This window comes from Podarcis liolepis (assembly GCF_965112155.1).
Source record: "Podarcis liolepis genome assembly, chromosome: 18".
Classification (NCBI taxonomy): domain Eukaryota; kingdom Metazoa; phylum Chordata; class Lepidosauria; order Squamata; family Lacertidae; genus Podarcis; species Podarcis liolepis.
Window position 1 is genome coordinate 1,350,076 of NC_139572.1, and position 13,597 is coordinate 1,363,672.

General features: G+C 48.1%; 2 protein-coding genes across 3 annotated transcripts in view; one reads left to right on the forward strand and one right to left on the reverse strand.

Annotated features, from left to right (window-relative positions):
* Positions 1-5,553, reverse strand: part of LOC310697368 (nuclear receptor ROR-beta-like) — a 32,116-nt gene extending 26,563 nt beyond the window's left edge. For both annotated transcript variants that reach the window (XM_083483966.1, XM_083483967.1), the window contains exon 1: positions 5,254-5,553. In XM_083483966.1, coding sequence (XP_083340092.1) covers positions 5,254-5,260 — 7 coding nt within the window. In that variant the 5' untranslated portion in view covers positions 5,261-5,553. The remainder of the gene's footprint in view (positions 1-5,253) is intronic.
* Positions 1-13,597, forward strand: part of KISS1R (KISS1 receptor) — a 290,916-nt gene that overhangs the window by 49,104 nt on the left and 228,215 nt on the right. The window lies entirely within an intron of this gene.

Here is a 13,597-nt window from a genome sequence, read left to right on the forward strand (position 1 = left end):
TAGATTTATAGAATTGTTGCGTTGGAAGGGGCTCTTTGTCACTCGAAGCCACGAGTTCGAGTCCTACCCACCAGAGCAGGAGAAAACAAGCTTGCTCCCTCTTCCATGTGGCAGCCCTGAAGGTGGCAACCCTATCTCCTCTTTTCCAGGCTAAATATCCCCAGCTCCTTCGACCGTTCCTCATCAGGCTTGGTTTCCAGACCCTTGATGATCTCAGTCGTCCTCCTCTGCCCACCTTCCAGCTTCTCAACCTTCTTAAATTGTGGTGCCCAGAACTGGACACAATAACCTAGGTGTGGTCTGACCAGGGCAGAATAGAGAGGGACTATGAAATTAAAAGACGCCTGCTTCTTGAGAGAAAAGCAGTGACAAACCTAGACAGCATCTTAATAAGCAGAGACATCACCTTGCCAACAATGGTCCGTATAGTTCAAGCTCTGGTTTTCCCAGTAGTGATGTATGGAAGTGAGAGCTGGACCATAAAGAAGGCTGATCGCTGAAGAATGGATGCTTTTGAATTCTGGTGCTGGAGGAGACTCTTGAGAGTCCCGTGGACTGCAAGAAGATCAAACCTCTCCATTCGGAAGGAAATCAGCCCTGATTGCTCACTGGAAGGACAGATCCTGAAGCTGAGGCTCCAAGACTTTGGCCACCCCATGAGAAGAGAAGACTCCTTGGAAAAGACCCTGATGTTGGGAAAGATGGAGGGCACAAGGAGAAGGGGGTGACAGAGGACGAGATGGTGGGACAGAGTTCTCGAAGCTACCAGCATGAGTTTGACCAAACTGCGGGAGGCAGTGGAAGACAGGAGGGCCTGGCATGCTCTGGTCCAGGGGGTCACGAAGAGGCGGACACGACTAAACGACTAAACAACAACAAATGACTTCCCTTGATCTGGACACTAGACTTCTCCAGAAGCAATCTGCTTGCATCTTTTGGCCTTGACGTCCTTGCTCCCATGCTCAACACCAAATGCAAAAAAATTAATATATTTGCAGAAATAAAGGGGGCATTTTGAAAAACGGACGCCACAAGCTCGGAGAGAAAAGCCGAGGTTTGCGCATGTGAGCATGGACGCTGCAAAGAAGCGCATTGTCTTTTCCCTGTCGACAGAAAGGGCTCAGCTATCATGGCGCCTGGAAAAAGGAGAGGCGCATACTGGTTCTGGCCAACGTGGTGAGTGGCGCATGGAACCAAAATGGCGCCGGGGACGTAGCAGCGGTGCGCGAACGGAGACCAGGCGGAAATTGGACGCTCGGATCCAGGGATATGAGACAGGGCTGAGCACCTTTCCCCTCTCTGCCACAGCTAATCCTCTCTGCAAATCCCAGTGCGGGGAATTTCATGCGTTATCCGCGCACCGGCAAGCCCTAAGCTGGACGGCGAATGGAAGCGAGGGAGATGTTTTCCCGGAAAGCAAAGGGGCTTCTTCTTCTTCCCATCTTTATGCTCCAGTCGCCATTCTCTCTTCCTACCCCCCCCCCCAACCGCCTGTTAGCGTCGCTGCGGCCATCTTTGGAAAGGCTGGGGAGAGAGGCGGTGGAGGCCGCTGCAAAATGGCCGACATGACACGTGGCGGAGTCCGTGCGGCTCCAAGGAAAATCAAAGCAGGACAGAAAACACCATTTATTAATTTTTTTTCCTTTGGGGAGGCTGAGGTGAATCTCCCCATGCCTGCGCCAAACGTGCGCCGTGCCCTCCGACATTTCTCCGATGAAACTAGGGACGACCTGTTCCATAATGATATTTTTTGCTATTTATATGCTACTCTGGGTGGCTTCCAACATATATAAAAGCAAAATAAAACATGGGGGGGGGGGAAACTTCCCTATACAGGATTGCCTTCAGACAGCTCATGGGTCAGATAATTCCACACCTTCCGACATTTCTCCGGTGAAAATAGAGGCATTCTAGTGAACAATATGCACAAATTCTGCATATTCTACCCACCCAAAAATGCTACAGACATGGCTTCCTAGTCCATGACAAAGTGTTCTGTAATAAGAATGTGTTATGCCTTTAAGGGGGGGGGGTCACAAAAACCTTGTTCCATCACACTGTAAAACCCACACCGTCCCCAGATCGATGGAGGGAAGGAGGGATGGAGAAAGATGAACAGGAGAGAGAGATAGATTTTTTTTTTTTTGCCACACAAGTGTGCAAGCCTCCAGGTCTCACAAGTCTCTTGCTCAGCTGACTGCCCACACTGCCAATTTAAAACCCGGGCAGGGAAGGCTGACCCAAATAACTGCTCCTCTTTATTTTTTCCAAGACTGTTAACACAACAACAGCGGCCGGTAGCAAATTATGCTGAAGCACATGACCGGGCAGGTGTAGCAATGCGCAAGCCTTGCAGGTCACACAGGAACATTCCTCTGGGTAACTTGAAAGCTGGCACAGACCCCGGGTTGCCTTAGCACCTATTAGCAAAATCCAGGCCTCTGTTTTCCCCAGAAAATAATACAGACAGAAACTCGCATCTGATAGAGACGGAGTCAGCAATATACCCGTAACATCCTTAATATGTTTTGTCCGTCCCCCCCCTGAATCCTGTAAATCAGGTTTTGGGGATATATATATATATGCTATATATTGGGCAATTTGTGGGTCATGACTCTGTAAAAAATTGGGTCAACAGATGGCAGGGGCTGGATCTGGAGAGGGGAAGAGGGAATATGAATGTGTGGCATCAAATATGGAGAGATCCGTCTGAACTGAGCGGTGCCAGGGTCCGACTGTGGGGCACAGAAGCCCAGTCCCCCCACAAAAAGGGCTTTGCTGTAGGGTCTAGAATGCCCCCTTTTTCTATGACCCTTTATCACAGCCCTGGCTACCCATTTTCCCCTTCAGTCTACCAGGAAGCTCACCAGACACGATTCACCGGCCAGCGCTGGGTATTTTGCTAGGTTATCCTAGAACAGGATGCTGGAATCGTAGGTCCCCCAGTGGTCATCCAGCCCAACCCGCCGCAAAGCAGGAATCTTTTGGCCCAGCGCGGATCTCGAACCCGCAACCGTGAGATTTAAGAGTCCGCAGACCCAGCCAAAAGTGTAGAGGGGGGCTTAATGACACACGCCACTTAATTCCTCACTGAGACCCTCCCTATAAAAGGTTTACGAAGCAGGACAGTCCTACAAGTCAATACATTCTCCAAACAAACAAACAAACCGTCTGCAGCTGCCCAAACTGAAGGCCTGGTATTAACCTTAAAGAAAAATAACGATTAATTGAACTTTTAACTTAGTGGTGGGCCAGTTCTCAAATGGAACCGGAACTGTCTACTGGGTGATTATTTTTCTAAAAATCCTATTTTATTTCGGCCCACCTATTTTCCCCCTCTGGAATCCCTTCCTCGTGGCTGTTACTCCTCCCTTTTTTTCAAGGACAAAATATATATTTCCTTCCATGTTAAGCCTGGAAACATTTTATTTTTTTAAATGGAACCAACCCACCTAACAGAAATAAAACATTAAGGCTAATCTCTTTCAGTGGGAAGCAATTTGCAGCAGATATTGTGCTGGGGGAATCCAGATATTTAAAAAGGAAAAAACTGTGTCCTTTCGTCAAGGCCGGATTTCTGGCAGGGCAAGAGTGCCCCTGAGAATGTGCAGAGTGCATTCTCGCCACAGAGCAAGGGGGGGGCCCACACCTAATCTAACTCTCCAACTAAAAGCTTGCTAGCGAGGGGGGAAAGCCATCAAATTATACAAGGGAATAGAGAGGCAAAGAGATTTGCGGGGAAGTCTCAAAGACATTTTACTCAGAAGTAAGCCACGCTGGCTCCTGGGGCATTGGGGACCTGATCCATAGCAAACATAATTCAGAATTGCAGCCTGAGAGATTTGCAGTCCGCAAAACACGACCAAACCTTACCGCAAAAAAACAACAACAACTCTTGATAACAAAAGAAAACATGTTTTAAAATTAACTTTTTTTTCTCTTTTAAAGGAAGCGGCAGGAATCTAATCGGTGAAGTTCAAAATGAGATTTTTTTTTGCACTTTTCTGGGGTGGAACAACTCAGTTTCTGAATTTCTCTGTCTGGTCAATTTTTTAAAAAAGGAAAAACCTGGGAACGCTACATAGTGTATACAAATTTTAGATCATGTTTGTCATCTTGTATGGCTCACCAACGTAATTATATATCTCCCGGTGTCCATTGCTTAAGTAACAGTTGCTCAGGATTTAGTAATAATAATTGCAGGTCCTGAATCTTCAACGCAGATTCTTTGCCACCAAGACAGGGGATAAATCAAGGTGGGTAATGGAAATAATATGAGCCTGTCTTTGACCCAACCCTACTCAGAGAAGACCCATTGAAATGAATGGACGCAACTTTACTTGGCTCAAAATTCATTTTAAAGGGTGTTTTCTGAGTCGCATGCAACTCTTCTGTCTCCTGCAACTGACAGTTTATTTTGCCCTGATGGCCCTAATAATAATAATAATTAATATTATTATATGATAAATATTATTATTTGCTGGGTTTTTACGCCATATACTGTAAAGTTGCTCAGCTGCAAAGTGAACCAATGTTGGCTTGATGTTGGGAGAAAAATATCAGGAACACAATCCGGACACCCCCCCCCCACTAAGGCTGCGATCCTACACGCGTTCCTTTCCCCGCGCACAGAAGTATTTGCTTCCGAGTAAACCCCACCGCATCAGCATTCAGACTGCAAAAGCCTAAGCAAGTTCACGAGCGAGTAAAGCTTCTCTAAACACACTTGCTCCCAAGTAAACAGCGCCATCCCTCTGCAGGTCTACTCGGAAGCAAAGAGGCACGGGGCTTACTCCCAGGTTAAAGGTGCGCGTGCACAGGGTCGCAGTTTTGGGGTTGCAGCAATAAGCCTTCCCGCTGCCCCATTTTATTCCAACAGGTCTACTCTCGAGTAAAACTCAGGTGGCTCCAATAACCCCTTTTTTTATTTACTTCGGGGGAGGCGCGGCTCGCAGGAGCGCAGCTTCTCCTCCCCTCAATGGACCCAAACGCAGCCAAGTCCTACTCAAGAGCTGACCCACTGAAATCAGATCCTCCCCTCCCCGATTTCAATAGGTTTACTCCGAGCAGGCTGCAGTTGTTCAGCGTCCGCGCGCGGGGAGATTTACGCACGCTTCCAAGCTTGCGTAAAAGCAGAGTTTGGGGTTGTTGTTGTTTTCCGGTTGTTTAAAAGCGCTCGGATCGGGGCCAGCGGAGATTTAGACTCTCTCCATTCCCCCCCTTTAAAAAAGAAACACGAAATATAACCCTTACCTCGCATGTTGGCCGATATCCCTTTATGTGCGCACTCCTGGAAATCGCATGTAGGAGCTTGGATGCAGAAGCGAAACTCTTTGCAGGAGGATGGATGGAGCAGAAAGGAAAAATAAATAATGGAGAGATGGAGAGCCGAGGCTCCTTCTTCCTCCCTCCCTCCTGCTTTCTGTTTCTGCTATACCCTGATTATTAGGAATAAATAATAATAATAATATGCATTGGACGGGAGCTCTCCCTCGCGCGCCTCTTCTCTCCCTCGCCTTTGCCAAGCGCGCTCGGAGAGATCTGCTAACCTACTTTCCTTGCAAAGCGTGCAAAAAAAAAATCGCAGGCGAGAATCCCAGGGCTCGGGGCCCCGCCCACCTCCTGTCAATCACGCGCCTCCCCAGGCCACGCCCACCCCTGTTATTATGTCATGCTGCTCGCAACTTCCTCTTGTGATATAATGCAAAACATCAACTCTTCTCGCCTCCTCCTCCTCTTCCCTCCCTATTTTTTTTTTTTTTTTGGGTAACAAAATGCCATGCTTTGGCCTTGCAGGGGGTCGGTCTAGATGTCCCTTGGGGTCCCGACTCTGCCGTTCTGTGATTCCACGATTCTAGGCATAACTCCCCTGCTCTGTCCACCCCTGGCAAAAGGATATTCAACATTGTTGTTGTTTAGTCGTTTCCGCCTCTTCGTGACCCCCTGGACCAGAGCACGCCAGGCCCTCCTGTCTTCCACTGCCTCCCGCAGTTTGGTCAAACTCATGTTGCTCCCTTCGAGAACACTGTCCCACCATCTCGTCCTCCGTCGTCCCCTTCTCCTTGCGCCCTCCATCTTTCCCAACATCAGGGTCTTTTCCAGGGAGTCTTCTCTTCTCCTGAGGTGGCCAAAGTCTTGGAGCCTCAGCTTCAGGATCTGTCCTTCCAGTGAGCACTCAGGGCTGATTTCCTTCCGAATGGATCGGTTTGATCTTCTTTCAGTCCATGGGACTCTCAAGAGTCTCCTCCAGCACCAGAATTCAAAAGCATCCATTCTTCGGCCATCAGCCTTCTTTATGGTCCAGCTCTCACTTCCATACATCACTACTGGGAAAACCATGGCTTTAACTATATGGACCTTTTGTTGGCAAGGTGATGTCTCTGCTTTTTAAGATGCTGTCCAGGTTTGTCATTGCTTTTCTCCCAAGAAGCAGGCGTCTTTTAATTTCGTGGCTGCTGTCACCATCTGCAGTGATCATGGAGCCCAAGAAAGTGAAATCTCTCACTGCCTCCATTTCTTCCCCTTCATTTACAGTGGTCCCTTGGTTCTCAAACTTAATTCCATTCCTAAACCAAAGAGTTCCAAAACCAAGGTGCGCTTTCCCATAGAAAGCAATGCAAAACGTTCCGGACTTTTAAAAACAACCCCTAAAATAGGCAATCTAACATGAATTTTACTATCTAACGAGACCACTGATCCATAAAATCAAAGCAATAAACAATGTACTGCAGTCACACAAGGTTCTAGTCTTCATGAACCGATTTAAAGGGGAACAGGGAGCTCTCTGCCTGGCCTGGAAACATTTAAAGGGCGGAAAAACAACTGGATGTACTTTTCCAAAATATAAGATAAAAGACAAATAAAATAAAACCTACATACAGCAACAGTGTTTTGTGTTGTGTAGGCTCCTGTGATGTAAGTCACGGGCCCGGCCTGCTTGTATTAACTACAATTGCATTGTACAGCTTATAACACTTAATTTCATATTAATAAAGCTATTTATAATTATTAGTAGTTTGCATCGTAGATCCAGAGATCAGCAAACTTTTTCAGCAGGGGGCCGGTCCACTGTCCCTCAGACCTTGTGGGGGGCCAGACTAAATTTTGGGGAAAAATATGAACGGATTCCTATGCCCCACAAATAACCCATTTTAAATAAAAGCACACATTTTACTCATGTAAAAACACCAGGCAGGCCCCACAAACAACTAAGAGATGCATTTTAAATAAAAGGACACATTCTGCTCATGTAAAAACACACTGATTCCCAGACTGGATTGAGAAGGTGATTGGGCCGCATCCGGCCCCCGGGTCTTAGTTTGCCTACCCATTATTTACACCTAATATTATTTCATGTTATAGCAAGTTTCTAGAGACTAGATTATGAGTCTTTGTAAATTGTGTTTCTAAAGGACCTTTTGCTTATTGCCAAATGCCAATGTGTTTGCATGAATCAGTTTGTTACAAATAAAAAATCATTTTAAGTTGGAGCTTAATAATTATTTCACTGTATCTCACTTCATTGTATCTCACTGTTAATGCACCATATTTTCCGCTCTGTAAGACGCACCAGACCACGAGACGCACCTAGTTTTTGGAGGAGGAAAACAAGAAAAAAAATATTCCGAATCTCAGAAGCCAGAACAGCAAGAGGGATCGCTGCGCAGCGAAAGCAGCAATCCCTCTTGCTGTTCTGGCTTCTGGGATAGCTGCGCAGCCTGCATTCGCTCCATAAGACGCACACACATTTCCCCTTACTTTTTAGGAGGGAAAAAGTGAGTCTTATTGAGCAAAAAATACTGTACTTCCTCTTAATTGTATTTCAGTTCAACAATGACTTGGATAAAATACGTATTTTGTGATGCGCAAATGGATTGAGATACCTGTTAGGTCCATAAATGACCATAGAGCATCTATTCAAAAACAGCGGCAATTTGTTGTGGACAAAGGACAGCTGGACATAGAAAGGGCCCCGTTACCTTCAGGAGCTGAGGGCCGCATCAAACCTCAATCTGGCCCTGGCCCTTCTGCGTGGAGGCGGAAGGATCGACACCCCCCCACTTTGACGGAAAACTGCAAGGCGGGCCGACAGAAAGAGGGAACACACGTATTAATTTACAGTAACCCTGTGCAAAGGTCGGAACATTTTCACTGTAACCGAAATAGAATTACATAACGGGGAAGACCGATAGTGAGCGACCTATATATGTGCACAGAAGTTGCCTCAGACATTTCGCCCTCCTCAGAGTAGGCCTATTCACAGACACAACTCAGGCGGGCGTAATTTGGTCCATTAATTTAAGTGGGTTTTGTCCTGCGTCAGCAACGCGAGGGTTTGAGCTCAAGGGGTGCTATTATTGTTATTCTAATTATTGTCATTACATCTGCTTTGCATGTCAGATGCCCAAGGCATCTTCAAGGCAGCGATGGGGCGGAGACCTTGGCAGCTGCTGCCAGCCAGTGCAGGAAATGCTGGCCTACCTAGGCCCTTTATCCAGAAACATGAGGCCCTGCTTTATTTTTAAGTCTAGCGGCAGAGCGCCTGTTTCGCATGTATAGCACTGAAACCCTGGTGCTGCTGCCAGCCCGTGTCTGCACCATGCGGCCCAAACCAAGCATCCAATCTGCTTTTGAACGTTCCCTTCAGGCGAGAGGACCGTCTCCCGTAAACTAGGGCACCGAAAGGAACGAGGAGGTGCCAAATGGAAAATTCCCTGATTACATCTTGCCATTTCCTCCTCCTCCTCCTTTGGAAGAGAAGAAAAAAAAAGGAAAATTGCTGCCTGGGCGTGTCGCGAAACACGGTAAATGCCGGTTAATTAGGGTTGCCGTCAGAGAATGACGTAGGTAGAGAGATTCCTTGCACTGTTTTCCTTTTGAGAAAAATAAAATAAAATAAAAATAAAGATCTGTCACGGCTGGGATGTAGGAGACTCCCTTGGCCCCAGCGTTAAATCTGTGCCTCTCGTAGTAATAATAATAACAGGATTAGGGATGACACAGAGAAGATAGATGGAGAAGGATGTCAGGATAGCATCCTGGATAAGGCCACTGGACCGTCCAGTCCAATATCCTTTGCTCCCAGTGGCCGAAAAAATGCTAAAAACCTAGGAACTGAGATAGACTGGGTCTGAACATGGAGGCTCCATTAGAGCATATAAGAAGATGTCATTATTTTAATTGGAAAAAAGCTTGCAAATACCAGACAGGCTTAGGGTTTAAATCTGTGATGTTAGAGAACAAACTGTTTTAAGTTAAAAGGAAAAGGAAGAAAGATGTTAAGTGACAAAGTTAATTTTATGAGAAAATTGGTTTTGGGGAAAACTGTTACAATGAAACTCAGCCAGGGGGATCACTTAACAATGTTACTAAGATTGGATTAAGTAAAGTTAAGATTTATGTTTGTTTGTTTAAAATTTTGGAAAATCAATTAAAAAAAATAGGGGGGGGGGGAAGATAAGTCATTATAGAACCTTTAGAAGACATCTGAAGGCAGCTCTGTTAGGGAAGATTTATAATAATAAAAAAAGATTTATAATGTTTTTATTTATGTTGGAAGCCGCCCAGCAGAGTGGGTAGGGAATAATAATAATAATAATAATAATAATAATAATAATAATAATAATGGAAGTCCCTATGGTATCATTTTATAGCACTGTTTTATAAACGTCCGTTGCCTCGCCTCTTCTTCTAGACTAGGAAGCCACAATTCGCGAGGGATAAGTAGCTCGTTCGGTAGACGCCGAATCTCAGGGTGGAGAGTTCGAGTGCCGCGCTGGGCCTTGCAACGGGTTGGATGTGACGACCCTCTTTCCAACTCTACAGTTCTATGGTTCTGTGAAACGCTTTTGGCCTCTCCTCGTAGGTTAGCCGCTCTGTCACCTTGGTTGTTTCGGCCGCCGAGTTTTTAATTTTTTTATTTCTGAAATAATCTTTATCTGCTTTTTACAAGCGTGGGGTTATAACAGTGTCAAATGGTTTTATCCCCTTTGTAATATTCTGTTGGGAGCCGCCAAGAGTGGCTTCGGAAACCCAGCCAGGTGGGCGGAGTATAAATTTATTACTCTTATTATTATTATTATTATTGCTTGACGGTCATAGAATTGAAGATTTGGGCGGGGCCCTGAGGGTCATCCAGTCTAACCCCTCTGCAATGCAAGAATGTCAGCTGAATCAACCATCTAACCTCTGCTTAAAAACCTCCAAGAAAGGAGAATTCACCACCTTCGAACCTCAAAAAGCTGAGGCGGGGGCTTCTTTCTTGCAGCTCGGAGGCGCGATTGCAAGGGAAATAAAGCTTAGTGGTTAAAGCAGTTTCAGTTGGCGGAGCCAAAGGGCCTGACAGAGACAAGGCCGGCGAACGCAAGTGCGTGTCGGAGTGCGCATGAGTCATGTTCCCCACGTCCTATATATAGTCGGGAACTGTCCCTCCAGCAGAGCTCGTCGGGGTGGGGACTGCGGAGGGAAAAGAGGATTAAAGGGACGCAAATCTGGGAATAGGATTAAAGGGCTGGAACGGGGCCAGGCGTGCGGCCCGTTCCCAAACCACTAAAGATCAATGACGTTTCAGAAAACAGAGAGCAGCGATGTGGCTCGCCGTGTCTCTGAGCGAGTTTGCGTTCTCGGCCGAGGATGGGCAAGTGTCTCTGAGCGAGTCTGTGTTAATAATAATAATAATAATAATAATAATAATAATATATTATTTATACCCCACCCATCTGGCTGGGCTTCCCCAGCCACTCTGGGCGGCTTCCAAAAAAATATTAAAATACTGTAATACATCAAACATTAAAAGCTTCCCTAAACAGGGCTGCCTTCAGATGTCTTCTGAAAGTCTGGTAGTTGTTGTTCTCTTTGACATCTGATGGGAGGGCGTTCCATGGGGAGGGAGCCGCCACCGAGAAGGCCCTCTGCCTGGTTCCCTGTAACCTCGCTTCTCGCAGGGAGGGAACCGCCAGAAGGCCCTCAGGAGATGGACCCAGGTGTCCGGGCTGAACGATGGGGGTGGAGACGCTCCTTCAGGTCTACTGGGCCGTCTAGGGCTTTCAAGGTCAGCACCAACACTTTGAATTGTGCTCGGAAACGTCCTGGGAGCCAATGTAGGTCTTTCAAGACCGGTGTTATGTGGTCTTGGCGGCGTTCTCGGCCGAGGCTGGGCGAGTGTCTCTGAGCGAGTCTGCGTTCTCAGCCGGGCAAAAGCCGGGTTTCTGATCGAGGGAAGTCGCGCTTCTTTTCTGCCTTGGTCGGACCACAGCTGTATGGTCCTAAGGAAAAGGGGGCCATTCCGGGATCAAATCAGAAACTGGGATGGGTTTCCAGAAAACAGGGACTTGGCGAGCGTTTGGTACCTGTGGGAACAGGGTGCTGGTCTCCTTTCCCACAAGCCAAACACCCCTAAAACCTGTTCCAAAGAGGTGAATCGAGATTGGGCCGGTCTCAGCACCCTCCTCTGCAAATTCCCAATCTCCTTTCCCTTTCCCTCTACCTCTCCTTTAAATCAGAGCCAGTGAAGGCGGTGAAGGTCCTGTGTGAGTGTCTGGAGGCAGTTGGAGGATGGATGGCGGCTAACAGATTGAGGTTGAATCCTGACAAGACAGAAGGACTGTTTTTGGGGGACAGGGGGCGGGCGGGTGTGGGGGACTCCCTGGTCCTGAATGGGGTAACTGTGCCCCCGAAGGACCAGGTGCGTAGCCTGGGAGTCATTTTGAACTCATGGCTGTCCATGGAGGTGCAGGTCAATTCTGTGTCCAGGGCAGCTCCATCTGGTACGCAGGATGAGACCCTCCCTGCCTGCGGACTGTCTTGCCAGAGTGGTGCATGCTCTGGTTATCTCCCACTTGGACTACTGCCATGCGCTCTACGTGGGGCTACCTTTGAAGGTGACCCGGAAACTGCAATTAATCCAGAATGCGGCAGCTAGACTGGAGACTGGGAGCGGCCGCTGAGACCACATAACACCGGTCCTGAAAGACCTACATTGGCTCCCAGGACGTTTCTGAGCACAATTCAAAGGGTTGGTGCTGACCTTGAAAGCCCTAAATGGCCCAGTAGACCTGAAGGAGCGTCTCCACCCCCATCGTTCTGCCCAGACACTGAGGTCCAGCTCTGAGGGCCTTTTGGCGGTTCCCTCCCTGCGAGAAGTGAGGTTACAGGGAACCAGACAAAGGGCCTTCTCGGTGGTGGCGCCCGCCCTTCAGATGTGAAGGAAATAAGCAGCTATCCTATCTTTAAAAGACATCTGAAGGCAGCCCTGTTTAGGGAAGCTTTTAACATTTAACGCTGTATTGTTTTTAATACTTGATTGGGAGCCGTCCAGGGTGGCTGGGGAGACACAGCCAGATGGGCGGGGTATAAATAATAAATTATTATTATTATCATTAGTATTCCTTTTCCTTTTCTTCTGCACCCCCAAACCCTTTCTCTCTATTTTTCTCTCTCTCTCCAAACGTAACAGCTGCCGCAGAAAGTGCCAGGCCTGCGATTATACACAAAAGTAGGTTAGTGGGACAGTTTGCTAGGAAACGGGCGCTTTCCCTGTTTCCCCCTCCCCTCTCTTTATTTTCACTCCAGACGGGGGGATCGGCTTACCCATTTTCCCCTCGGCTCCGCCGCTGCTCCCGGAGCCGCCAAAGGCCTGCAACATTTCCAGGTTGCTGGGAAGGAGAGTCAGGGCTTTGTGATTCCCTCCGTTAGGTGTTTATTCTTGCCTTCGTATCTCCCCCACCCTTTTCCTTCAAGAGGAATATCCAAAAGAATATTACAGAGAGGATAAAACACCAGACGTCCCTAAACATGGCTGCCTTCAGATGTCTTCTAAAAGTCAGATTAGTTGTTTACTTCTTTGGCATCTGGTAGGAGGGTGTTCCTCAGGGAGGGAGCCACCACCGAGAAGGCCCTCTGCCTGGTTCCCTGTAACCTCGCTTCTCGCAGGGAGGGAACCGCCAGAAGGCCCTCGGGAGAGGGACCCCGGTGTCCGGGGTGGAGACGCTCCTTCAGGTCTACTGGACCATTTAGGGCTTTCAAGGTCAGCACAAACACTTTGAATTGTGCCTGGAAACGTACTGGGAGCCAATGTAGGTCTTTCAGGGCCGGACGTTATATGGTCTCGGCGGCCGCTCCCAGTTCCCAGTGTAGCTGCCGCATTCTGGATTAGTTGCAGTTTCTGGGTCACCTTCCAAGGCAGCCCCACGTAGAGCGCATGGCAGTAGTCCAAGCGGGAGATAACCAGAGCATGCACCACTCTGGCCAGACAGTCTGCAGGCAGGGAGGGTCTCATCCTGCGTCCCAGATGGAGCTGCCCTGGACACAGAACTGACCTGCGCCTCCATGGACAGCTGTAGGTCCAAAATGACCCCCAGGCTGCGCACCTGGTCCTTCAGGGGCCCAGTCACCCCATTCAGGACCAGGGAGTCCCCCACACCTGCCCGCCCCCTGTCCCCCCAAAACAGTCCATCTGTCTTGTCAGGATTCGACCTCAATCTGTTATCCGCCATCCATCCTCCAACCGCCTCCAGGCACTCACACAGGACCTTCACCGCCTTCACTGGCTCTGATTTAAAGGACCCAGGTGTGGTTGAAAAGGCTCCCACCTGGAGAC